Here is a 25,520-nt window from a genome sequence, read left to right on the forward strand (position 1 = left end):
CTTTATTATGAAGTGATTTGGTGGATTGCTCTATTTTCTGATGTACCCGCCGAGAGTGTGGAGACTTATTGATGCGATAGCATGTTAACGATAATTATTTCAAAGCACTGTGTGTCTTAGGATATTTAAATAACAGACTTTAAAGATGGGTTAAGACTTAGATATCAAAGTGAGAATTATTTGTGGTGAAAGAAAGGCAAAACTTACGCCGTGTGTAGCACTGAAGATGTGAGTGGTCACAACGTGACAGCGAGTTTTGAGGATGTGAGTGTTCCAGGGACAGATACACTCGCATGAATTCTTAGCAAAATGTCTTCCTTTCCTGCTGTGGAATCCGTTGTCAATGTGAAGGAGGTGTGAATGTGGGTTGTAAGAAATAAAGAAAGTTGTTGTGTATGCCGCTATTTCTTCAGGGAAAGTAACATTTAACATGCATATTTTAATAGTGTCTGCTGAATAGGAGGCATAGAAGTATAGGGTGTAAGTTGTTCCAGGTCTCTTTTGCTACAGTACACAGGCCTTATTATGAAGATAACAGACTCGAAGACAGATGTACATATAGGCTTATTTAGCATAATTTCATGCGAAAGTAGTGGATCTATACGTCTATAAGCTACAAATAAATGAAAGCAATGGGGTGTAAGTTCTATTGCTTATCAAACTGAGCCTTTTTGTCACGACTCGTATTAGTGGAGCACTGTCTTCAACTCGCTGTTAAGTGTATCAGCCCAGTGTTGTGTTGCCATGGGAATTCTGTTTATATTACGAGAATGCTTCTGACAGTTTCATCTGAAGCCACAAACAGTAGCATTACAGCATGATGACTATGATGATGATGCAACGACTCATGTGTCATCAAACTCAGCAGCAGCAGCAGCAACAACAACAACAACAACAACAACAACAAAGTCATTCAACACAACAACAACAGCAACAAATCTTACAGCAGAACTCTTCCGGAACCAATTCCACGTCTGGTTCCATCCGTTCTTTAACACCTCCGCGGCTTCTTACCTTCAGTCACCATCCGTTCCACCGCGTCCACAGCGGCGACTCCTCTCCTACTATCGATACTCGAGTTAGAAATATCGAACCGGTAGAGAATCGGAGTAGAAACATCGATACCGTTAGAGGAGACAGTGATAAGGTTCTTGTGGACGTTTCGGCGGTTCCCACGATGCACCAAGCGTCGGGTATGAGCTGTACAGACGCTGCAAGCCCGCAACCTGACCACAGCGACACCGAAGCACTTCCCCGTGAAGACAGAACTAGATCGAGACACTTCCGTGACGGCAGGGACGAAGAGACAGCAGAATGCGAAGCGTTGGCAGAGAAGGCAGAGATAGAGCAGGATATGGACATTGAGGAAGACGAGGAGGATTTAGAGATGAACGAAGGAAGTGACGATGAGGAGGAACTGAACGTAGAGGACGAAGATCAGGAAGCAAATGACCTTATGTCGTCTCCGGTAGACCTGACAAATAGACATCACTCCAACGCGCGCCTAATGTTAGCCAATCATAGGTTACTGCAGGCTCCTCCGGACATCCTGGACTCACACTCCCCTGTCATGTGCAACACAAACTCACTGTCGTCCTCACCAAAAGCTGATGCGTCAGGGAACCTTGTAGATAAGTCCTCGAGGCCTAACTATAGATCAGAGAGTGTGTCAAGTGTGGGGGTGGGGGGTCATAACGGTGGAGGTCCCTCAACAACTACTGCGGGCAGTGCGAGGAGAAATCTGGCATTTTCTGTGGAGAACATCTTGGATCCGACTAAGTTTACGGGCCGCGGTCATATGCAGCATGCGGCCGGAAGGTTAGTTTCCGCCCCGAGGCTGACGTCGGAATCCGGGGGCCACGTCGCGGCGACGGCCTGCTGTTGGCGTCCGCATCTCGACACGGCGTCTCCGGACAGGACGGACGATAACTCAGGTGAGTGTTTTAACACAGCGTTATCAAGTGCATTTCTCTCAAATCTGATGGCAAGTAGAACCTTTCTGATTAGGATAATTACTTAGAGAAACACGAAAGACGTAAACAAAGGAGAATGTAATCTTAATAGAGTGCATCCTGTTGTGTGTTATAAATACGGTTTATGAAGGTACTCGTATATAAGGTACGCAGTCTACACAACAATACTCTGTATTTAAAAAATAAAGGAGACATTATTGTATCAACATTTGTTTTTATTTTGTTTTTGCAAAATCAACATGTTTCGACCCTTATACCGGGCCGTCATCAGGCGTACAATGTTCAAGTTTCAGCTACTGAATTGCAATTAATTTTTGTATAATTCTTCAAATAAGGATCCTTATTATGTCTTTAAATTATTTAAATGCATAAATTCATAAATTGAGTTTTTTTGGTCAAAATGTTGATACAGTAGTTTCTTCTTTGTTTCTTAAATACAGAATATTGTTGTGTAGACTGCATACCTTATATACTTTTATATACCTTAACGGAGTATGTAACTTGAACATAATATCACCGTTCTTAATGAGCTCTGTGATATTAATGTAGTATAAATAATGCTAAATTATGCAGTCTACTTCGTGTGGCACGCCGATATATGCCGAATTCTAAAGATAAAATGCAGGCAATAGACAGCTTGGTGCCGGGCTGAGCGATCTATGTTCTCAACACACAGATGGGTTCTATATACAGAAAAGGAAGTGAGGAAATAAACATAATTATGCAGCCTTGCTCTATCTGTGGATTTATGACACGCCCATTTCGTTATCTTCATCAACTGCGAAATTCAGTCCTCTTAACCTGTTTCGATATTAGGATTAGGCGAATTGATCAATTATTTTCTTAGCCTAACGTCATTAACTGACTGCTTTTTATAAAAAAGAATATATTTTCTGTGAGACAGGAACTAAATTTTCATATAGCTCATTATCTATAAGAACTTTCAGTTCAAAGGGAAAATATTACGTCCATACGCTAACCAGAATTTATTTCTAACTCATTTAACATCTTCAGTTACGTATATGCCTATATAAAAATTAAATACAAAAATATGCCTAGGTAACTAACTCCACGGTGATGAGCCCTTCTTGACAAGCCGCCAGTCACTCACCTACTCAAGGATTTCCTACAGAACCCGAAGGTTCATTACCGTGTTCAAAAATTCCTACCACTGGTTCCTGTCGTGAGACAGATGAATCCAGACCCTACAATCCCTTTCTACTTCTCTAAGAGCCAACAGGTCTACATAATAGTTAATTATAAAACATATTTAAATAATTATGTAAATAGGCCTAAAACTGAACACTGGGAAAATCAGAAAAACTCAGCTTAACTATACAACCAGGTTCTCTGATATATAGGCCATAGTAGCCTGCTTGCAGCGTTCTATTTTACTTCGTGCTTAATCAAGGACAATTATGGTGTAGCAAATGAGGCAAACAGAATGTGCTGCAGTGAATTTACCGCCTGCTGACGGAATTCCATGACTGAGGTACCACTTAAGGCCCCAGCTGTCAGCAGACAGCGAGCCCTGCTACTTTCTGCTGTTAAATATTTCGTTGACAGCAGGAGTATTTTCCATTTTCAATACACGGGTACAATTTTCCTTCGAATCGTGAATTTCATTATAAATAGCTATCAGTTATAGCTGTTGGGCAATGGAAATAATTATTATTTATTCTAAGAACGATAAGAAATTTAAAGTTAAGCTCTCCTTGTGCTTGATTAATTAAGCACCACGCAATGAAGATATATGTGGGCGTATAGTTCCACAGTTCTTAGCTTCGGTACAAGATGAACACGAAACACAGGCCTATAAGCACAATGTGTAGATAAAATTCGGAGTTTTTAATATTATAACAGATGGTAGGTCCAGGCCTACGTTTATTCTTTAAAGCCATTCATCTTTGTTCCATTGATTGTTCTAGATGAATCTTTACTGCAAACACAAAATTACTGTAAGATCAAGGATTATTATAGGACTATAATTGTCACGATTTATGTGTGACTATAGGCGGGGTATAGATTGGATATTGGATTTATTGACACAACTCGAAGCTGCAAGTAATTACAGCGCAATCGCTGACCTTCACACACTATAAGTCACTACTGCAAACTCTAAGTCTTCTCTAGCCTCAGTGTCTTCAACAGCCCTTTCATGGTAACGGATGTTAACAGTGGAGTTTCTTCAGCTTTACGTCCTCAGATCCTTTCTGTTCGGCGAATGCCCTGGAATTGAACTCTCTCAATACCACTGAGCCGGCCTGGGGTCCTCGTTAATTAGTCTAGGAGCGGACCCAACAGAAAACACCGCCCCAACAATTCTTCTATTGTTGTTACGGACGGTTGCCTAGCGATAGCTGTGATATTGGTGACGTGTTTACCAGCCGTTACCAAGCAATGCAAGTTCCTTCTCGCGATCATTGTACAGCAACGGTACCACACGCTACAATATTGTCAAATATAAGGGGGTAGCGTGACTAATAATTGTGCGTTTACACTTGATGACTGGATTTACTGGACATTTCTATTACAACTACAGTTGATCATAACAGCTCACACATTGAACTCCTTCTTAACGACGCCTGTTTGACGAACGTCTCACTGTTGTATGAATCTCGGACTGTTCTCTGGTTTCTCGAACTTAGTATTTGTTATAACCACTAGGCGGCTCGGACAGCATACACAAACTCCAAGGGTTTTATTACTGTGTTTCATGTCTGCGTTGTGCCGGATATGCCTGCAATACCGTAGCAAATAAACCCGTTGCCCAGCAACGGACATCTATTCTTGTGGACAGCGTGACGCTCGGGAATGTGTTTAGCTAGCCGTTGCCTAACAATGCGTCACAATATAATAAACCTACTGAGAAAGCAAGACATTTTAATTAATTTGGTTATAGTGGCCTCTTTCAGTTTATGCAAATACAGATTTGGAAAGTAAACTGCGAAAATATTAGCATGTAGGTGGGATAATAAGGAAAGCAAGAAAATAAAGATAGACTTTTACAAAACTATGGCTATACCTACATTAGTAAACAGTTCACAAAAGCTTAGGCAATAAACAGAAACAGCAAGAATTAAATTCCTTAGGAATGTGTTTCGTTCAGGGCAGTGGCAGAAGAAGTTTGAGAACAGGGTGTTGCGGAGAATATTTGGACCGAAGAGGGGTGAAGTGACAGGAGGTTGGAGAAAACTGCATAATGAGGAGCTTCATAACTTGTACTCTTCTCCAAGTATAATTAGAATGATCAAGTCAAGGAGGATGAGGTGGGCAGGGCATGTAGCATGAATGGGGGAGACGAGCAATGCATACAGGATATGCTGGGAGAGCCAGCAGGAAAAAGACCACTGGGATGACCAAGGCTAGGTAGTTGGACAATATTAAAATGAATCTTAGAGAGATAGAATGGGATGGTATGGACTGGATTGATCTGGCTGAGGACAGGGACCAGTTGAGGGCTCTTGTGAACAGTAATGAAACTTCGGGTTCCATAAAAAGCTGGTGAATTCTTGAGAAGCTGCAGAATTGGCGGCTCTTCCAGAAGAGGAGCCCAACTTCGTGAGTGAGTGAGTGAGTGAGTGATGTGGAGGAACGTCCAGAAATTCGTCATGATCACACAGCAATATAGGGTACAATTCCTTTGCAGCTCTGACCGTGCACAGGGGTGCGGTTAACTGAATTGGAACACTGCCTGATCCCTGTTCAAGATAGCGATGACGTTACGCGGTAATAAAACAAAATCCTACCGTAGATGGGGAATTAGGGATAAACAGGATCAGAGGACCATCTTATAGCGCGGATTATTTGTACTACTGTCATCCCCCTCCCTCCCAGATATGACGTCATTGCATTGATTTGATACGGTTCTACAGAGATAGATTCCGTCCAGTCCCGCTGTGTCGCAATCACGCAACCTTTGTCAGGACGGAAACTGGGAAATGCTTTCCGAAAGAGCACGGCATCTCTCGACATGGGCAAGTAACGTAAATATACCGTATGTTGTGGCTTTCTTGCTTTATGTAAGATTTGAGTTTTTCACGACGGGGACCATGAGGAATGCCGTCTTCTGGGATGTAGCGCCGTGTAGATCTTACGTGAACCGACGTTTCGGAGGAAAATATGGCCTCCATCATCAGGGTATAAAATATCTTCAGTTGCCTGCTTACGCTGGTTCCTTGCTCGCGGATATTTCATACCCTGAAGATGGAGGCGATACGTTCCTCCGAAACGTTGGTTTACACAATATCTACACTGGGCCACATCCCAGAAATCGGCAGTCTTTATTTTTATCCTAATTTCCTGACTTTGATAAAAATAAAAGTAGGCTTATGAGATCACTTTGCTGTCTGTATGGCTTTGTGTACCTGTGTATCCACCTGTATCAACTTCTGAATGCCTGAAACAGTCTTTATGAAACTCGATATGTATATCATGACACCTGAGCCCAGATGGCCGAGCCAGAGCTCAAGCGGTTAGTCACTTGCTTCCCACCGCGGCGGCCCTAGTTCGAGCCCGGGTCTGGTCAAGTGGGATTTGTAGTGGACAAAGTGGCGCTGGGGCAGGTTTTCTCAGAATACTTCGGTTTCCCCTACCAATCTTCATTCCACCAAATTCTCCATCATAATCACCCGGGGCAGGTACAATAGGCCAGTCAGTGGCCGACGTGCCGAGTGGACCCAGCTGGACTCCACCCCCAACAAAGCAAAATGACACCTGAGCCCATCTCAGCTGCGTACAACATAAATCCCTCCCATCAGTCTGTGCGTCTGTATATGTATGCTCATGCCGTTCACAGGCAATGGTACAGTAGACACGTTCCCGTGGCAACGAATACGTGCAACAATAGAATAACTGTTGGAGACGTCACTTCATATACAGTCCGTGTCGTATCAAGTTCTTCCCAGGACTTTTCGCTCTGGTTTATTTTACGGAGCTGCCGGTAGCTGGACTCTAAACAATAAAATGATGATCCATTATTGTTGACTGGGAAAGGATTTGGAAGGAAGAAATTTTAGCCTAATCGAGTTGTTATCCCATAATTGCCTGGCGAGACTGGGCTAATCCACGAGAAACATCAGACAGGGTAGCTGTCTACATCGAGATTCAAACCGAGCACTTCTGAATACAAGACTACTAGAGAGTTACCGCTACACCAGCCTGCTTATTGTCAGGTACATAGTTGATCACCCATCTGATTAGTTCACTACTGAGCTACATATATTGATGTTTCGGCACCTTTCCACGTGCTTGCACCCTACAGTCGCACGAATGTTAATTTAGTAAAGCTCTAGAAATCTAGTTCTACTAGAAAACTAGGAAGTCTTACGCACCTTATATACGTATATATTCCTTGACTCCACAGTGTCCTAAATCTATGGTAGCGTTTTTTTTCTCAAAATGGGAGACCCCCCCCCAATCCAAGGGGCGTGAAATTTTCTTCCCGTGTCCAATCACAATAAGCATATATATGATTTAATAATAATAAAGGGCGACATTAAATTAGAAAGACACAACGGAACCCCGACGTAGTATGCACTCACCTTCCTTTAAAGAGAGGTACAAAGACAGGAACCAAATTGCTTCTGGATTTTAACAAAAAGTTTTTCGAACAATAATTTGTAAATGAACTAATTATAACAATTTATAAATGATTTAAAAAAATCATGCACATCTTAGTAATTGTTACAGAATAATGTTTTATATGAATGACATTATAATGGTAGTTTCCGTATGTATTGCTAACGTCCTTCTGAAGATGGTCTCTCCGAACGAAACAGGCAAAGAATGAAAGATTAAAAAAGAACAAAACATGAAAAGTATTACATATATATGATTTATATTTTAAGTGATTATTAGTTTTAAATTGATAAGTCACATTTCATATATTATTCACAAGTCGGGCAAGTCAAAACATTTTATTCACATCAAGGGAGCCTCAGAATAGAATAGTCTGGGAACTAGTGTTCCAAGAACCTTAGATATTTTCCATTCTTCTCCATTATTTGAGGCTTGCCTCCACCTATTCACTTTCAGCACTCTTCAGTCATTCTCCAGTTCTTTCAGCCATTCTCACATTCCTTATATGTTCTGGCTTCTTTCCGAAAGGTTTCAGTTCTCCTGTCCTAACTAAACTGATCACATCCTATGCAGCATAATAAGACTGGATGTCCTTATAAATGCCTACATTGTCCATCCAGTAGCAATAGTTAGGGTTCTCATAGTCTTGTTTTTCCTCTATAATGCAACGATATTAATTTCACAAAATTAATTCATACTTAATTCACTAAATGTTAGTTACATGTTTAAAATATCATTAAAATTATTAAGATATATGTACATTCGGTGTTATGCTACATGTTTCAGCTGCACAGGGCCATCTTCAGGCAACAGATCTTTTAAATGAGTCTACTGCACTGTGCACTTGGCCAAATGGTATTCATTAAGGCACGTCGTTGTTATTATTAACTCTTGAATTCTGATGTTGTAGAGTGGTTTAATAGGATCATTTTCTTCCTATCTTATACATTGTGGCTGTTTCCGTGTACCACTGGGTGTGACGCTCGCTAGTTCTGTGTATCTAGTGCTGCTTAGTGTTCCTTGAGAACATGGAACTTACTTTTAGGACTTCTTAAAGGTCGATCTAATGGCTCTCCCATCAAAAATTATATGCATTCCCCTCCACCTCATGCATGCTACATACCCTGCACATTTCACACTCCTTGACTTGATCACCCTAATTACAAGTAAGTAAAGCTCTGCCTGTAACAGGTCGTGGAGGCCCATAGGGTTGTGAGATGTTGAGGCTCCCATATTTTGTAGACAATCGGTTCACAGACGGCGGTGAGGTTGTCAGCCTTACGCACCGGCCGCCCTATACCCCTAGGAATATTCCTGGTACTCATTGATGTTAGAGGCTGAGTCGGCCCCAGGGCCATAATACAGCTGGAAGGATTTGGTCAATTGAAAATAACCCAATGACCTCACGGGAACTTGAACCTGCGACCTTCCGGCTTGCAGCATAGTGCCTCAACCAACTACGCTACCGCGTGCCCCCTCCCGTACTCGAATTATACTTGGAGAAAATTACAATTCATGAAGCTCAAAGGCTGAATATGTACTTAACTAACTCTTGATAGCAGAACCGTCTGATCCAGTGCTACAAACACGCTCACCAGAGCTCGACAGGGACACGATACACAACATTTTACATGTACCTCCGAGAGGCACAACCTATATCCCTAAAATCGATTTTGATGCTCTCCTCAGGTCTCCTTCATGGTCTTCGGAGTGGGAAATTATCCAAGAAATCTCCCAAATGAAATTAATATAATCTATAGATAAGCCAATATACCTAAACTTAACGTTATTAGAGTCTGAATCTTAATTCATCCTAGATGTGTGGCTTAAGAGTACTAAACTCTGTGGTTCTCAAGGTACGAATATAGAAATTAACCTTAGAAGTGTCAACTGAAATTCCTACAGTGACGGTTCAAAGTACCTGGTAAATAATACATACACAAAGATTCCCCCAAACTGCAAATATGCAGGACATACATCGTATTCCTCCAGATATGTACGTATATATCTTGACTATAAATTTCGAATGGAATGCCAACAGATGTCATAAGCTGTCAGGTACAGCTGTTATTTCAGCGGTCGAAATTTTCAAAATTTTGTACCAGTAGTCCCAATGAAACAAAATCCGTGGTTTTAGTCCGCAAGCGAACTAAACTGACCGAACGACCGCCGCTTATCGGCGAATTTGGTGCCTCTGTAGTCTAGTGGTCAGAGTGCCTGGCTAGAGATTCAGAGGTCCCGGTTCGATTCCCGGCGCTACCAGATTTTCTGGGAAGTAGTGGGTCTGGGACGGGGTCTTCTCAGCCTTGTGAGGATAATTGAAGAGCTACTTGAATGGAAAAGTAGCGGGTTCGGTCTAGAAAACCGAGATTAACGGCCGTGGGGATCCGTTACGCTGACCACGCGACACCCTCTATCCGATACAGTTGGCAGTAGGCCTAATATTAAACCAAAATTTGAGCTGGCCTTACAAGAATTTTCCTTACTCAGTTATCAAGAAAAATGGTTCAAGATATAACGGCTTCGGCTTGTATGCCTATTCGACAAGTTTTCGGTATGAATCTCGGTCAGGACACTGAAGACAAACATAATTTTAAAGAGAAGAAAATATACCAAATATTTCCGTCTGTAGGCCATACATAAAATTGTTTTTATAGCTTCAGATTTGTTATAATTATTACGAAATATCAGGTTAAGATACCAATTAATTATCGAGCTTTAACACGAATGCATGAAAGTAAGTCACGAACGAGCCTTCAGTCGTCTGTTTCGGAGTATCTTGTCTATTCTGCCACTGTGTATTATGATTTGGATGTGCGAAGTGTGGTGTACTACATAAAATAGAAGGTTTTTGTTTGATTATTTGCGTGTTATTAGTGGGAGACAGCGTCATACATCGGCCTCGACGCATCATTCGATAACATGTAGGACTGGAAAGGGATAGGGGAGGAAAGAGGGGTACAATAATAAAAAAGATCGTATAATACGTAATGAAATTTTTGTTGAGTTCTCAACGGATACCTATACTTAATACCTAAAATTAAAATTATTTTTTTAGAAACAATATTTTCATATCCTTAATACTATAGAGTGGTTAGTAAAACTCGTCTTAAATGGCATAAATTTTAGTTTGGAAGCAAATTTAAGAGCTTCCACCTCCACCCAAAGAACTCCTGGAGACTTTGCGTTACCGAATTGTTTTACAGCCTGTGTCATGTGACTGCTAATGATTCAAATGAAACAAAGTTCTGTTAATGCATATGTCTAGTTACACGGTGCTGCTATCTGTATTTCAGTTAGAAACGTCATTACCGTTATGATTATTAGCCATATAATTTGTCTTTGTATCACTGTCACAATTGAATTATAAATGGATGTTCCAATAAATGTAATTACATGAATGTTTATATTCAACATGGAATAGTAAAATAATGGTGGAACCATGTTTGTTTTGCTTTAATTTAGGTCCCCCACTTAAACGGCCAATTAGCTTCATTTGCATGAAATGTCACATAGCAGATGTAAACTTGTTAGCTAATATCATGGCACATGCGATTATTCCACATCGTCTGCTTTCAGTCTCTAATGACGACATATCAGTAAGACCGGTTGCTGGTTTCAGGCTGTAATCGAGTGCTCTACACTGCTGTTATGGTTGTCAGGAGACTAGACAAGAACTAAGCACCTAACTTAAAAGCTGTGTTTAATTATTCCGTGGCTTATTTTAAGACTATCTCTCTCTATATCTATCTATCCACCCATCCGTCCGTCTGTCTATCTGCTTGTCCGTCCGTCCATCTATGGCTCTACAGTCCTTTTGTTGGAACTTGGCCGTTTTTCATTTTCTTAATTCTACTCACAGTCGGTAGGACTCCTTAGAAGGGGGATCAGTCCGTAGCTAGGCCGTTACCTACACACAGAACAACACAGACACAGAATAAACGCACAGAGACATCCATGCCTTGAGTGGGATTAGAACGCGATTTCAGCCTTCGGGCGAGCTGAGACAGTTCATGCTTTAGACGGCGCGGTCACTGTGATCGGCATTGTAAGATGCTGTCAATATGCATACTGCACAGCTTCGAATGGTAGGGCCATAGATGAATAGTGAACTGTAGAGAATTTGGAAAGAGCCGGCTGAGGTCTGTTCGAGTTCGCACCTCCGCAATTTTACTGGAGACAATGAGGGAAAACAGAAAATCATCAGACAAGGTAACTGGCGGGACTATTGGGTTTCTGGACTTTGTCCACCGTCCGGTATTCTAGAGGACACGAAGTTTCGGAAACTGGGTCTGTTCCCACTTCCAGGTGAGAGAGGAATGAGAGACACCTGCTCTGTTGGGTCCGTTAAAAAGAGATGACCACAATCACTGGACCAACTGCCATCTCTGCCAAGATTTGAACCGAGAACCTACCTAATATAATTCTAAAGAGTTACCGCTACACCAACCTGCTCGGTAACATGCAATTTTCTTCACTTTTAAGTGCCATTGTCTACTGACTTAAGCTAGGCCTTTGGCCACATTAACTTCGGGAGCGGTTGGGTACCTCGGACGCGGGGAGTGGCTTTGTACTGAGGGTAGCCATGGTGACGGATATCAAGCCGAGTGTTGACACAGCCGCGGGAATGGCGGGGGGGGGAATTATTAGTAGGGTAAATCGTGTACTCTAATTGTTGTACTGCGGCTATCTGCCACCAGGGGGATGAGACACTCAGTCTACCGAATTTGATTAAAGGTAAAGTTGCCCCTCTGCTTAATTAATTAATCACATGAAGGCATATGGGGGAGTGGAGATATAGCTCCACCTTTCTTGACCTCAACAGTAGATGAAGGTGAGTGTGGTTAGCTTCACGCCCAAGTAGCTTAAACCCTAGGAGATCGACCCAGATTACCCACTGGATAAGAGGCTGGGTGTGCCCCATAGCCGGTCTGAACGCTGTGGAGGAGATAAGAATCTTGCTCTACCGGTAAACGAACGCGGGCCGTCCAGTCCGTCGCTATACCTACTGAGCTATCCCGTATGAAAAAGCACAACCAACAATATATCGAAACACCACAGACCGATAAATATAACAATAGCGGCATATATCTGATGGTTGCCCATTGAAATGAATTGGTCAAACAGGAACAACACATTCAGGCCATCAGAAATAACTGTAATAAATCCGGATATTAGAATCGTGTATTAAACACGAGACACGTATGGCATAATAACAGGTTCTATGGACGCCATAAGGACAGGACGGAAGAGTGGAGGTTTAAACACCTTAGAAAGGCATCATATTTACAAAATTAGCAGGAACAATTTATACACAAATGAGATATACACTGAAGCACATAACCGGATATTCCAAATCATACTTATNGTGGTGTTAACCGACGTTTCGGAGGAACGTATCGCCCCCATCTTCAGGGTTGAAGAAAAAGTATAGGTAAATCTGCAAGCGACAACACCGTGAGACAGGTTAACACCACATATACACGGCGCCAAAGCCCAGAAGACTGCTTTCTTCAATTTCACTTAGGTTTCGGATTCAGCGAATATTTGCTGAACACGCTCAAGTACTGCTTCTGCGATTCAGTTCACTCGGCGAATGCTGGACCAACTGACTGCACGAGCTGGAACTTCACTGTTACTTCGGCGGCTGCTATATTTCAACTGACTCTAGTCTGCAACACTGGACTGGCTATCCAAGCCCAAGTCCAAGTCAAATTGCGACTGACGGTCAGTCAGTCAGCAACTCTTGGTGTCGAGCCCCGTCTGGGGCTCATGACCAGATATTTATTACTGTTTGACAGTTACGGTCTTGTTTTGTGGGGCGCCCTCTCTGACGAGAGGACGGGTCTGTCTTTTACATATGCTGCTGGTCCTTGCCAGCGCAATCTTTCCCGGGTCCGAGTCCCTTGAGGCTCGCGGCCATATTTTACTGTCTCAGATTTGAGACTTCCCTTTTCGTCGCCTCCTAAGACTCGCTGGGTCACGGTGGAGGTATTCGACCCCGCCGCTACACAGGCTGGACTAGCTGTCAAAGTCACATTGCGACTAACGGTCAGTCAGTCAGTAAGTCTTGGTGTCGAGCCCCATCTCGGGCTCATGACCAGATATTTATTACTGATTGACAGTTACGGTCTTGTTTCTGTGGGGCTCCCTCTCTGACGAGAGGACGGGTCTGTGTTTTGTATATGCTGCTGGGCCTTGCCAGCGCAGTCTTTCTCGGGTCCCTTTACCTTGGTACTAACGACCATATTTTACTGTCTCAGATTTGAATCTTCCGTTTTCATCGCCTCCTACGACTCGCAGGGTCACGGTGGAGGTATTCGACCCCGTCTCCTTACGGATGGTATTCGATTTGTCGCTGTGGGAACTCATACATTTCCATTGTAACCTTGTAGCGGGAACGTGGATCATTGCCTAGGAAATGACAGTTTGCATATGCGTTCTTCAGCACGTTAAATTATGTACGTATATATGTATAATACATTGCAGTGAAACGGCTGCTACTAAAGATAGGATGAAAATATCCCACAAAGCAAATTAACAATAACGACGGCAACAACAACAACAACAATGTATAAGTTTAAGTGCTGCCTGATGATGACCTATGTGTGGCCAAAACATGTAGCAATGACAACAAATGTACATAGTTAATGATATTTAAAATATTTAACAAAAATTTCTTGGCGAATTAAAAATATTTTAGTGTCCTTTAAGAAAGGATTGACTTCCTTGCTTTGCATCTCTCTAAGATCCATTTTAATATTACCCACCTACGTTTCGATCTTCCTAGTGGTCTCCTAACTTCTGGCTTTCCCACCATTCCTTTTCGCCTCATTAATACTACATGCCCTACCCATCTCATCCTCCTTGACTTGCTCATTCTAATTGTATTTGGCGAAGAGTGAAAGTTACGTCACAGGATTAAGAACGATTAGACCTGTATACGCAGATTAACAAGTCTGAATATGAGTGGCTGCACGAAGAAACATGAGAAGACAGGAAACTGAAGCATATTCAAATGTAAGTGTACATAGGCCTGTAAGTAAACAGCTGGTTGCTGTACTTTAATACGACTGATTACTGGATAATTTGACGACGTCTTTCAACTCTATATGTTTAGAACATCAAATAGAATGGCTTTTAACGTGATAAATTAGTAACTCAATTCAATTCAATTCTTTACTATTTATGTGCCGAGTTAACAGCCACAAGGCCAATTACAGACGCAGCACAGTGTAGATACTGGTAATTACATTATGGACAAACACAACATAATGACACTGGAATATCGGCCGTGGCTTATTTTAAGGCATGATCATATAATTTTCCTTATAGGGTGGAAGGAATTGAAACGGAAAAATCAGAAAATGAGGTCTGAATTTTTGTATTTGAAAAAGAGGACTCGCTAATATTAAGCAGGTGTGCTCAGCGCAACATTATGGCGTAGGTTCCAGCATTGCATGGCGATACTTCACAAACATGACTAGCAACTGGTTCCAACGTTGTCTGGAGATGGGGTGACATAACGAATCCGCACGGCAGTTAATTTCGGTTTTCTAGACCGGAGTCGTTATTTCCTTGAAATAGCTCCTCAATTATACTCATGAAGCTGAGAGGGCCCCGTTCCAGGCCCGCTACTTCTCATAAAATCTGGTAACGCCGGGAATCGCACCCGGGATCTCTGGATTTGTAGCCAGGAATACTGACCTCTAGACCACTGAGGCGTTCTCGTTCCGTATACAGATACCACAAGCATGTAACCTACACATCTGATACAACGTCGTTAAATAATTCGATAAACCAACAGCGACATTTTAGTGCTTGTTTTGCTACGAACATCAGTATCTGAATGCTTAAGATATTTACTTGGACTTTGTCCATCGCCCTAGTTTTTAAATACAACAACAACGTTTCGGAAACAGGTTCTATTTCTGTCTTCAGGTGGACAGTATAGGGAGAGACTCCTATTCTGTTTGGCCCCTAGGCAGAGATATTTTCATACCCTGGACCCAGGGGACCAATGGATAGGAATTTCTTCACACTTTTCCTACCTGAATATGCGGCATAGTGCTTAACAAAGCACAGAGACAACTTCACTTAAAGCCTTATCATCTTTTAATTGAACGTTATTCAATCTTTAATATTTGAGCTTCTATCTAAAACGTCAGGATTAAATAGGCCTACGCCATGTCCTGTTTGAGTTCGCAATCCTGTCTCATACCAAGACAAGAACAGATAGCATGTGTAAGGACAGGAAGTTGAGAAGGATCTTCGGACGTACGAAGAAATAAGTGAGAAGAGACGGAGAAAACTACGTAACCAGGAGCGTCATGATTTTTACGCCCTAATCCTGCATGTGAGAGATGATAAACGCATATAACATTTTGATACGAATATCTGAAGGAAAGAGACCACTTGGAAGACGTATTTTTACATCGGCAAAAAAGCTAAATTTGTTCCTGTGTTTAATTAAGCACCACGCCGTGAACATCTATGGGAGAGTGGAGGTGTAGCTCCACCATTCTTGACCTCGGTACTAGATTGAACTGAGTGGCAAGCTTCGCACCCCGGTCGTTTTACCCCGGGGAAAGAGCCCACGGTGCCCACTGGATAGGAGGTTGGATGGGCCTCAGAACCTGTCTAGAAGCTGTGGAGCAGCGTAAAACGACTTGCTTCTGCCTGAAATTAAACCCCGGTCGTCCAGCCCGTAGGCCATCAATATACGAAATGAGCTATCCCAGCTCCTTTTACATGAGTGGATGATGTTAAAATGGGAGTTACAGACGTTGAACATGTAGTGTGGATTGGATTTATCTGGCTCAGAATAGCGATCAGAGGCGGCTCCTGTGAATATGGTAACGAATCATCGGGTTCCATGAAAGGCAGAGAGGTTCTTGACTGAGCAGCTATTCGCTTGTTAAGGAGAACTCTGTTCCGTTCACTCAGTTATGTTGTGGAGCAAGGGAGGAGACCACATCGCGAGCCACGTATGGGGGAACCCCGGGTAAACGTGACTGGTGCTTCTACAGGGTAAATATCAGAGAAAGAAGCGACTTCTCTTCAATTTATTGTAGTATCTGTCAGTTGAAGAAGTAAGCGGCAGGCAGAGGTTCGGGAAATTGCCTCCGAAAGCTACTGTGTTCAAAGAAGTGCTCTTGAGACTCGGGGAGAGACTGTCCCGGATACAGAGACGAACTGTTCAAGTGCTTGTACACACTCCGGTTCTCTCCGTCATTGTGACTCCCGATTCTTTCTCTCTTTCTCTCTCCCTATCTCCCTCAATTATTTTTATTTCCACATATTGTGATGAGTCTTCCTTATGAAGACGAAACTTGGAAGAAACAAAAAACTGGAGACGAATTTTCACTTCCAACTTCGCCGAGCCTCGCGGTAGAGTGTGTAGCGCTCCCTGGTTTTAAATATCCGCCAATGAACCGTCTATCGTGCATTCCCTCACACCGTGATGTTACCTCAAAGTAGGCCACGACCTCTTCTTTCCATATTAATTTCAATTTATTGTTCACTAATCATGGTGATAAATTTCAGGCTCCGTCCGCTTTACTCCCGAGGAAACCTGGTACGATACCGAATGTATAGGAAGTTGGGTGGGCCCAAGGGCCAATATGGACGCTACGGAGAAGAGAAGAAACATGCCCCTTTCTGGAACTGAACACCGGTCTTCCAGCCTCTCTCTACACTATGGAGCTATCCAGGCTCTCGTTCAATAGTTAGGTTGTTTAATTGATTAATTGGCTAGTTTAACAGATTCTTGTTTATTTAGCTATTTAAATAGTTGAGTAGGAGCCGGGATAGCGCGGTAGATATAGACTGGCTACGGGCTGGACGGCCGAGGGGTCGGAGTTCGAGTGTCTGTAGGGTCAAGAATTTTCTCCTCCCCACATCGTCCAGACCGGCTCTGGGGCTCACCCAGCTTTTTACACAATGGGTACCGGGGGTAAAGAGGACGGGCCGTGAAGCTGACCTTTCACCTCCAACTAATGCCGAGGTCAAGAGATTGTGGATCTATACATCCACTCCACATACGCCTTCATGGCGTAGTGCTTAATTAATTAACCACAGGGACAACTTTGCTTTATTTTCTAGAGTAGTAGTAGCTTAGGTAAACAGCTAGTCGATTATTTAGTTAGTTAAAGATCGAACCAATAGACGGCCCTATTGCATGCAGTCAGTGTTGGTTCATAACTGCAATCGTCTAGCAGTGCTGTGCCGGTCAGCACATAAACGGAATTGCGTGTTCGCTGTTCCGAGGCTCCCTGCGGAGTGCGGAGAGATGAAATGGCGGGAACTAAATCAACAATAATTATTAAATTAGTTACAGCAAATATCTCTAACCCTGTGCTTCCATTAGAAATCCTTGCTGTCTCTTCTGCTCTCCCTCTCTCTCTCGCTCTCCTCCTGTTTCTTTCCGCGTATAACGATATTGTAGTCACATACCTCAGTCTCCAGTTGTCTCAACTGCGGCAGCTCAGAACAAGAGCGTTGTAACTCCACTTTCCTCTGCTTGACTGTCCTGTCGCATTGCCTTCTTGCACTCAAAACGAGTTTATTGTGAAGTGACCCTGCAGCCAATCCGAAACTTTAACATCTAATATACTAAATCTGGTACAATAGGCCACAAGCGGCCGCAGTACAAGGGACTTAGTCCCACCCGACTAGCAATAAAAAAAATATATGTATACTAAATAATTCATGCTCAATCGGTTTAGCGACTTGCTATGTGCTGGACGGCCTGGGTTCGATTTATGGCAGGAGGGAGATATGTTTCTCTTCTCCATAAAATCCAGACAGACTCTGGGGCCCACCCAGCCCCGAGAGTAAAGCGGCAAGGACGTGAAGCTGATCACTAAACTCCATCTAGTACTGACGTCAACAATGATGGAGCTATATCTCCGCTCCCCAATACGCCTTCATGGTGCGATGTTTAATTAATTAAGCATAGGGAAAATTTTACTTTTATATCTAACCTTTGGAGCCGGGATAGCGCAGTCGGTATAGCTACGGGCTGGACGACAGAGAGATCGGAGTTCGAGTCCCGGTAGGGTCAAGAATTTTTTCTTCTCCACGTCGTCCAGACCGGCTCTGCGGCCCACGCAGCCGCCTATCAAATGGGTACGGTGGGGGGGAAAGCGGCCGGGAAGTGAAGTTGAACACCCACCTCCAACTAGTGCCGAGGTCAAGAAAATGTGGATCTATACATCCACTCCCCAATACGTCTTCATGGCATAGTGCTTAATTAGTTAAGCACAGAGACGACTTTACCTTTTTCTAACCTTTAGGCGTAATCTCTCACATTTGTGGTTTACTGCCCTGTCGACTGAGAGCGTCTGCAACGCTGAATGACTGGATGGTTGCGAATAATGAACTGGAAATAGTTTTGAAGAAAACGGTTCATGGTCTTATCGAGACACTATCCCGGAATTTGCCTAGAGAGACTGAGGGAAATGACGACACCATCAATCTGGATCCTCAGTGTCCCAGCTGAGATTTGAGCCGACAACCTCCCGAATAGAGAGCTTATTGCTCTGTCTGTAACTTGTAATGCTGGGCTGCAGCTCTCCTGGGGCTACAGTAACCCGTCTCAGTGTAGTCGCAGGGGCTCCCGGCAAACACTCAAAACGCCTCCCCCGAAACAACAATTCGTGCACAGTTGAAGTTTAAGGATTTGATGTGGTTATGAAGATTTCTACATTCTACAATATTAAAATGGACATGTATACTGAATGCATTATATGGTACCGAGCATGCTGGTGTAGCGGTAACACTCTATGTGTGTATGGAGGTGTACCTCGGTTAGAATATCGATCAGCACGCCGGCTTTCTTGATGGAGTTTCTTCGTGGTCTTCCCCATTCTCTCCAGAAAAAATGGAGTAATAGCTCGTTTAGGTCACGGCCTCTTCCTTTCAAATACTTCTCAATTCATTATTCATCAATCACACCAACATTCAACGTCATATAATCTGAGATAATGACAGTGCTGTACGTAGAGTAGACCGGAAAATACATTAATTCAATAATGTTTGGTAGAGCTGGAATGAGTAAAGAGGTTGGTCTAGAAGTAAACACTGAGAAAACTATGTTTATGATGCTGTCTCGTCACCAAAATGCAGGGCAAAATCATGACATAAAGATAGGGAACAGATGTTCTGAAAATGTGGCACAGTTCAGATAATTGGGAACGACGATAACATATCAAAACCTGATTCAGGAGGAAATTAAGAGGAGACTGAACTCGGGTAATGCTTGCTACCATTCAGTTCAGAATCTTTTGTCTTCTCGTGTGCTGTCAGAAAACATAAATATTAGAATATACAGAACTATAATTTTGCCTGTGGTTCTATATGGGTGTGAAACTAGGTCTCTGACATTAAGAAAGGAACATAGACTGAGAGTGTTTGAGAACAAGTTGTTGAGGAGAATATTTGGACCGAAGAGAGATGAAGTGACAGGAGATTGGAGAAAACTGCATAATGAGGAGCTTCATAACTTGTACTCTTCTCCAAGTATAATTAGAATGATCAAGTCAAGGAGGATGAGGTGGGCAGGACATGTAGCACGGATGGAGAGAAAAGGAATGCATATAGAATGTTTGTGGGAAAGCCAGAAGGAAAGAGACCACTGGGAATACCAAGGCGTAGGTGGGTGGACAATATTAAAATGGATCTTAGAGAGATAGGATAGGATGGTACGGATTAGATTTATCTGGCTCAGGATAGGGACTAGTGGGGGCTCTTTTGAACACTCAGCTCCATGAGTAAAGAAGTAAGTAAGTAAGAGCTGAAATTAATTCGAATGGCTCAGGGGAAGGTCTAATGGTGGGAGTTGGTGAACACGGTAATGAACATTAAATCCCCGTAATAAAAGGTAATTTCTTGTATCGGCACTTAGACATTTAGTTAATCCTACGATATGCTCTGTGTTTGCAGGCCTAATTTGATATTGCGCAGGACGTAGAATGTTCTGACTCTATAGAAAAGAAAAACGAAAACTTTACTTCCCCTCTATTGTGTCGCAGTATCTTAACTACTTCCCTTTACCCCGCGGTTACCATGGTAACTCAAACAAAAACCCGGTCCTCGTAGTCAGAAGTGAGTTACTACGCAGAGGGAATCTTTTCTTGCGGCAAATTTGCATTATCCTTCCATCCCACACACTTCAGTCCCCCACCCCCCCCACCCTCAACCTTGTTCATGTTCTCAACAGTTTTCGTTAATAATCTCTCTAAATGAGAACAAGTAATTAGACTAGGCTGTTAATTACAGTTTGGGGGATTGTTTTAAAGGCTAAAGTGTTTAGTTAAATTCACCATTTACAAGCGAGAGTGTAGGGGGCGGAGGATATTTGAGAGTTTTAGTTCTGACAAGAGTTTCAGGTTGAAATCTTGAAGACCTGACTACAAAGTTCGTGCCACCCTACCTCTCTGCAATATCCGAGTAGGAAAAGCGCGAGACGTTGCAACAGGAAAACTTTCCAAACTATGCAACACTTAAATCGTATTTAACCCTTTAATGACCAGTGGTAACTATATGCTCCACCTGATTAAAACACCAAAACACTACAATGTGCCCACAGAGTGTATTTGTGCCTTTGATATGGTTCTCACAGTAATCATTAACTGGTTGGTCTCTGAAGCGGTCTCGTAATGTGTTTCCTGTGAGGTACGGTCTGAATTTTTATATAATTTACAAGAGCTTCCGTCTACATGGAACAAAGAAAAGGCTAAATCCCTGTGTTCAAACAATTAAGCACCAAACCATGTAGACATGTGGAACAGTTGAGGTATAACTGCACCATTCTTGACCTCGGCGCTAGATAGATGTGAGTGGTCAGTTTCAAGGCATTCTAAGCCAGTGTTTTTCAAATTGTGTTACTGGTACCCCTACATATACCAACCCTGCTTGAAGGGGGTAGCTATTATTAACTATTGATATTGATACTGACTTGTGGGTGGGAGTAAAGCAAATTCCAGTCGCCCAGAGCACTCAGACCACTGTTGGCCCCCCGAATTTCTTATGGAGTTTAGAGAATATAATGCTGGACAAAAACACTTTGACTGAGACCCTCCATAGACATATCGGCTCTAAGCATGCAGAACGGAAGATCTCTATTCCACGAAAGACCCATACATATAGTCGGCGTCCAATTCGAGACTCGAACCTGCTATCTCTCGATCACAAATCTAAAACGTTACCGCTTAGCTAACTTTTTTTTCGGTACGACAATATAATTACCCATAGAATTAGGTTATGTGTTCCACAGTTAGTTTTAAGGGTTCACCACAGATGGTTCCTCAATGAAGTCGTTTACGGAAACTTTTAAATTAAGGAAGTTGGGCAGATTTACCATATAAACAGTTGACTATCAGGGTATAAGTAGAGTAGCTATGTTATGTACCAGTTTTGTGCGAGGAAAATGAAGACATCTGTCCTTAAATAGAGCGTCCATAAGATCTATTTTTCTTAACGTAAAAGTTATCGGAAGGTCCAGGCTTGTAAAATTCTAAGTGGTAATAGTGTCACATGTATTGCGGGAGGTTGTTGCATTAATTATAAGATGGGGTTTGGATTGGATGACTGGGTGTATTGAAATCCTATACATTCACAACTCTGGACTACAGGTAGCACAGCGCTATGCTATTCTACATGCTTTCCTGTTCACCGTTACACACGCCCAAGGGTTCTCAGGCTGCACTAGCCGTATCCTAGCAACGGATTTCCACACAGTAGTTATAGCAGTCTCACTGTATTTTTTTTATTGCTAGTGGGGTGGGTCTAAGTCCCTTGTACTGCGGCCACTTCTGGCATATGGTACCAGCCCCAGATGATAGGTGAGGGTGATTGTGGAGCAATTGGTGGAATGAAGATTGGCAGGGGAAACCGAAGTACTCGGAGAAAACCTGCCCCAGCGCCACTTTTTGCACCACAAATCCCACTTGACCAGACCCGGGATCGAACCCGGGCCGCCGCTGTCTCACTGTAACTGTAGCACATATGAAGTCTTTTCACAGCCTAGTTCCTTTCTTGCCATTTCTTCTCAGTCATCTTCGACTGCCATCTCCAGAACTCGACCCAATTCCTCACAGCAACTCACTCAAATGAATACTTCAACTGAACTCTCTCAACTTCCGACAGAACTCCCCTCTATATAGCCTCGGGCGGAACTCACGGAAAATACCGTATTTTCTTGTCCCGTATTGTTTTAGGCGTGTTTACTGATACGTTGCCTAGCAATAGACGTCTTACTGTTGCGCGCGTTTGCTCTCTCGGGAAAGTGCTTACCGAGCTGTTGCCTAGCAATGAGTCTATACGTCACAATATTGTCACACTTTCTTGCGCACACATTTGCAGTCATGTGTAAGCGTTATAAAACTTAGCGGCTCATCGACTTCTTCCTGACTGAAAGTGGCTTTCTTTTTATCGACAGGGAAAGATCTTCTGCACGACCTGGATGACACAAGCAGTAACAGGGAAGAACTAGGAAGTGACGTCAGCGACGATCGAGACGGGAAGAGCAACAATGGCAGCAACAGTAGCGGCGGCGGGGGCGGAGGAGGAGGCGGAAGTGGAAAAAAGAAGAAGTCAGGAAACAATGGGGGCAGTATTGGAAACGGTGGTGCAGGAAGTGACGGTAAAAGCGGGAGTGGTAGTGGCGGCGGCAAACCTCGAAGAGCAAGAACTGCATTTACATACGAACAGTTGGTAGCACTGGAAAACAAATTTAAGACAACTCGTTACCTCTCAGTCTGCGAGCGACTTAATTTAGCTTTGTCTCTATCGCTAACAGAGACTCAGGTAAAAATCTGGTTTCAAAATCGGAGGACTAAGTGGAAGAAGCAGAACCCTGGGATGGACGTAAATAGTCCCACTGTACCTCCTCCACCTGGGCCTCCAGGTCCGCCATTTCCGGGGGGCTATTCCCACCATCAGCACGCCGCAGCAGCCGCTGGCTTGCTATATTCCGCTGCTCACCACGTCCCATATCCGTATCCTCTGCCTCCCGGTGCTGGGCCGCCCGCTTCACAGAGTTACACAGGACACCCTTACTTTCATCATTTGAGCAATCACCACTCACTAGGGCATTCGTCGTGAGATTGCGATAGCTTCTTCAAGGTGAAACTTCTTGTAGTACAGAAGGGAGAAGAAGTGATACCATTCTTTTTCGTAAGATCAAATTTATTGGAATAGGGGCACAGTTTTAAGAGGTTTCCGTTTTTACGACACGATGATTCACAGGAAATCCCGTCCTCAATCGGATCGTACCGGATTGAAGCGCCGTAAATTGTGCCCAATTTTCCGACATGCGTAAATTCATTATGTCCGTTACATCGAAACATGCGTCAACATACAAATTCTCGTGTCGCAAATCCGCCGTAAATGGTATCGTTTTATGCCGGAGAGGCTTTCTGCTCCAGACTTGCTAGGTAGGGCTTACTGTCTGACGGGGGTGTAACGGAGGGCTCACTCTGGTAACGGTCATCTGAAGTCACATGCTACGAACTGGAGTTCCCCATAGGCATCCCAGCGTACGGCTCTAAACTGCGGCCACAGAAACAAGTCCCCTGCATCAACCCACCTACGTATACCTCCTTCAAGAGGTCATGCTTCCCCTCCAGTCATCTAGCTCTACATGGATGTTAGTGCTTTGGGCTCAGAGACACTGGTGAGGGCGGGGGACTGGATTGGGGCACAAGAGTATCCAGAGAGGGGGCATTCTCGAGGGCTGTCCTTTCCACCAACTACGGGATTTCTTCCGTGGCCTTAGTATAGCTGAAACAAACTACGCTATGTCACAGTACACTAACCAAGATATTTCCAACGGGGACTTTAAATGACTAACCAATGCAGGTCTCTAGGAAAGCGATTTACACGTATAACGGAATCTCAAAGGATCTTAGTGTTTCTTTTTCGTTTCAGACAGTTTTCGCTTAAAATAGGTGGGCTCTATGCGTTCATTATCACATTACGGTCAACTGTAACACGAGTTCTTCATGTAGCTTAAGATTAATGTGTGTCCCTACATGTTTCGACATCTACAATGTCATCTTCAGGAGAATACAGGATGATACAACATACAAACTAATGTCAAGGTAGTTATCTGTGGTTGTACCCGACTTCAGGACTCGTTAATTTGTTACGTTGCTTTACTGCACATAACACACATAATATATTACATACCGTACATTAACTTTGGGGGACGCGGTAGCGTAGTTCATTGATGCACTATGCTACAAGCAGGAAAGCTGCAGGTTCGAGTCCCGATTAGGTGAATTTTTTATTTTCAATTTACCTAATCTTTCCAGCCGCACTATGGTCCTGGGTTCTACTCAGCCACTAACAGAAATGAGTTCCAGGGGTACTCTTAGGGGGTAAAAGGCGGTCGGCGTGTAAGGCTGACAACCTCACCGTCATCTGTGAGCCGATTGTCTAGAAGATGTCGGAGCCTCAACCTTTCACAAACCTATGGGTCTCCACGGACTGTTACAAGGATAACTTTACTTTTACATTAATTTTACTACACGCAATTGAAACAAAGCGCTCTGAAAGCTACGTGGCTGGTGGCGTGCTGTTCATTACCTTAAGCATGTAGGGAAACTAATATTTGGCTTAAGCTGCATTAAGGACATCTCTTGTAATTGACTGTAATATAATGATAACACTATGGGTTACAACGGTGCACAACCTGTAACGTAAGTAGGGTCAGGCTAAGAAGGAGAGACGCAGAATCCTTGAAGGTTTCGGGGGGGGGGGGTTGATAACTGACTCGGAAGTTTCCATTTCTAATTACATTCAGTCTTGTTCAAAAGACATTCATGCAAAACGAAGTCTCTTCGCCGTTGAAATTGGCCATTACATAAATACAGTATTAGGCTACGGTGTGGCAGAGTAGCATTCACGAAAGGGTAATGTCGCTGTTAAATGAACGCGAGAGAAGGTTTTCTTACAATTTTA

The 25,520-nt window shown here is 43.2% G+C and overlaps 1 protein-coding gene across 1 annotated transcript; it reads left to right on the forward strand.

Annotated features, from left to right (window-relative positions):
• On the forward strand, nt 1-24,825 carry LOC111869949 (nuclear hormone receptor FTZ-F1). The gene is made up of 2 exons (XM_023861850.2): nt 1-1,934; nt 22,996-24,825. The coding sequence occupies exons 1-2, from the start codon at nt 818-820 to the stop codon at nt 23,658-23,660; spliced, it is 1,782 nt and encodes a 593-aa protein (XP_023717618.1). The 5' UTR covers nt 1-817; the 3' UTR covers nt 23,661-24,825.
• Nucleotides 24,826-25,520: the final 695 nt, after the last annotated feature.

The sequence above is a fragment of the Cryptotermes secundus genome, unplaced genomic scaffold (assembly GCF_002891405.2).
Source record: "Cryptotermes secundus unplaced genomic scaffold, Csec_1.0 scaffold1149, whole genome shotgun sequence".
NCBI classification, from domain to species: Eukaryota; Metazoa; Arthropoda; class Insecta; order Blattodea; family Kalotermitidae; genus Cryptotermes; species Cryptotermes secundus.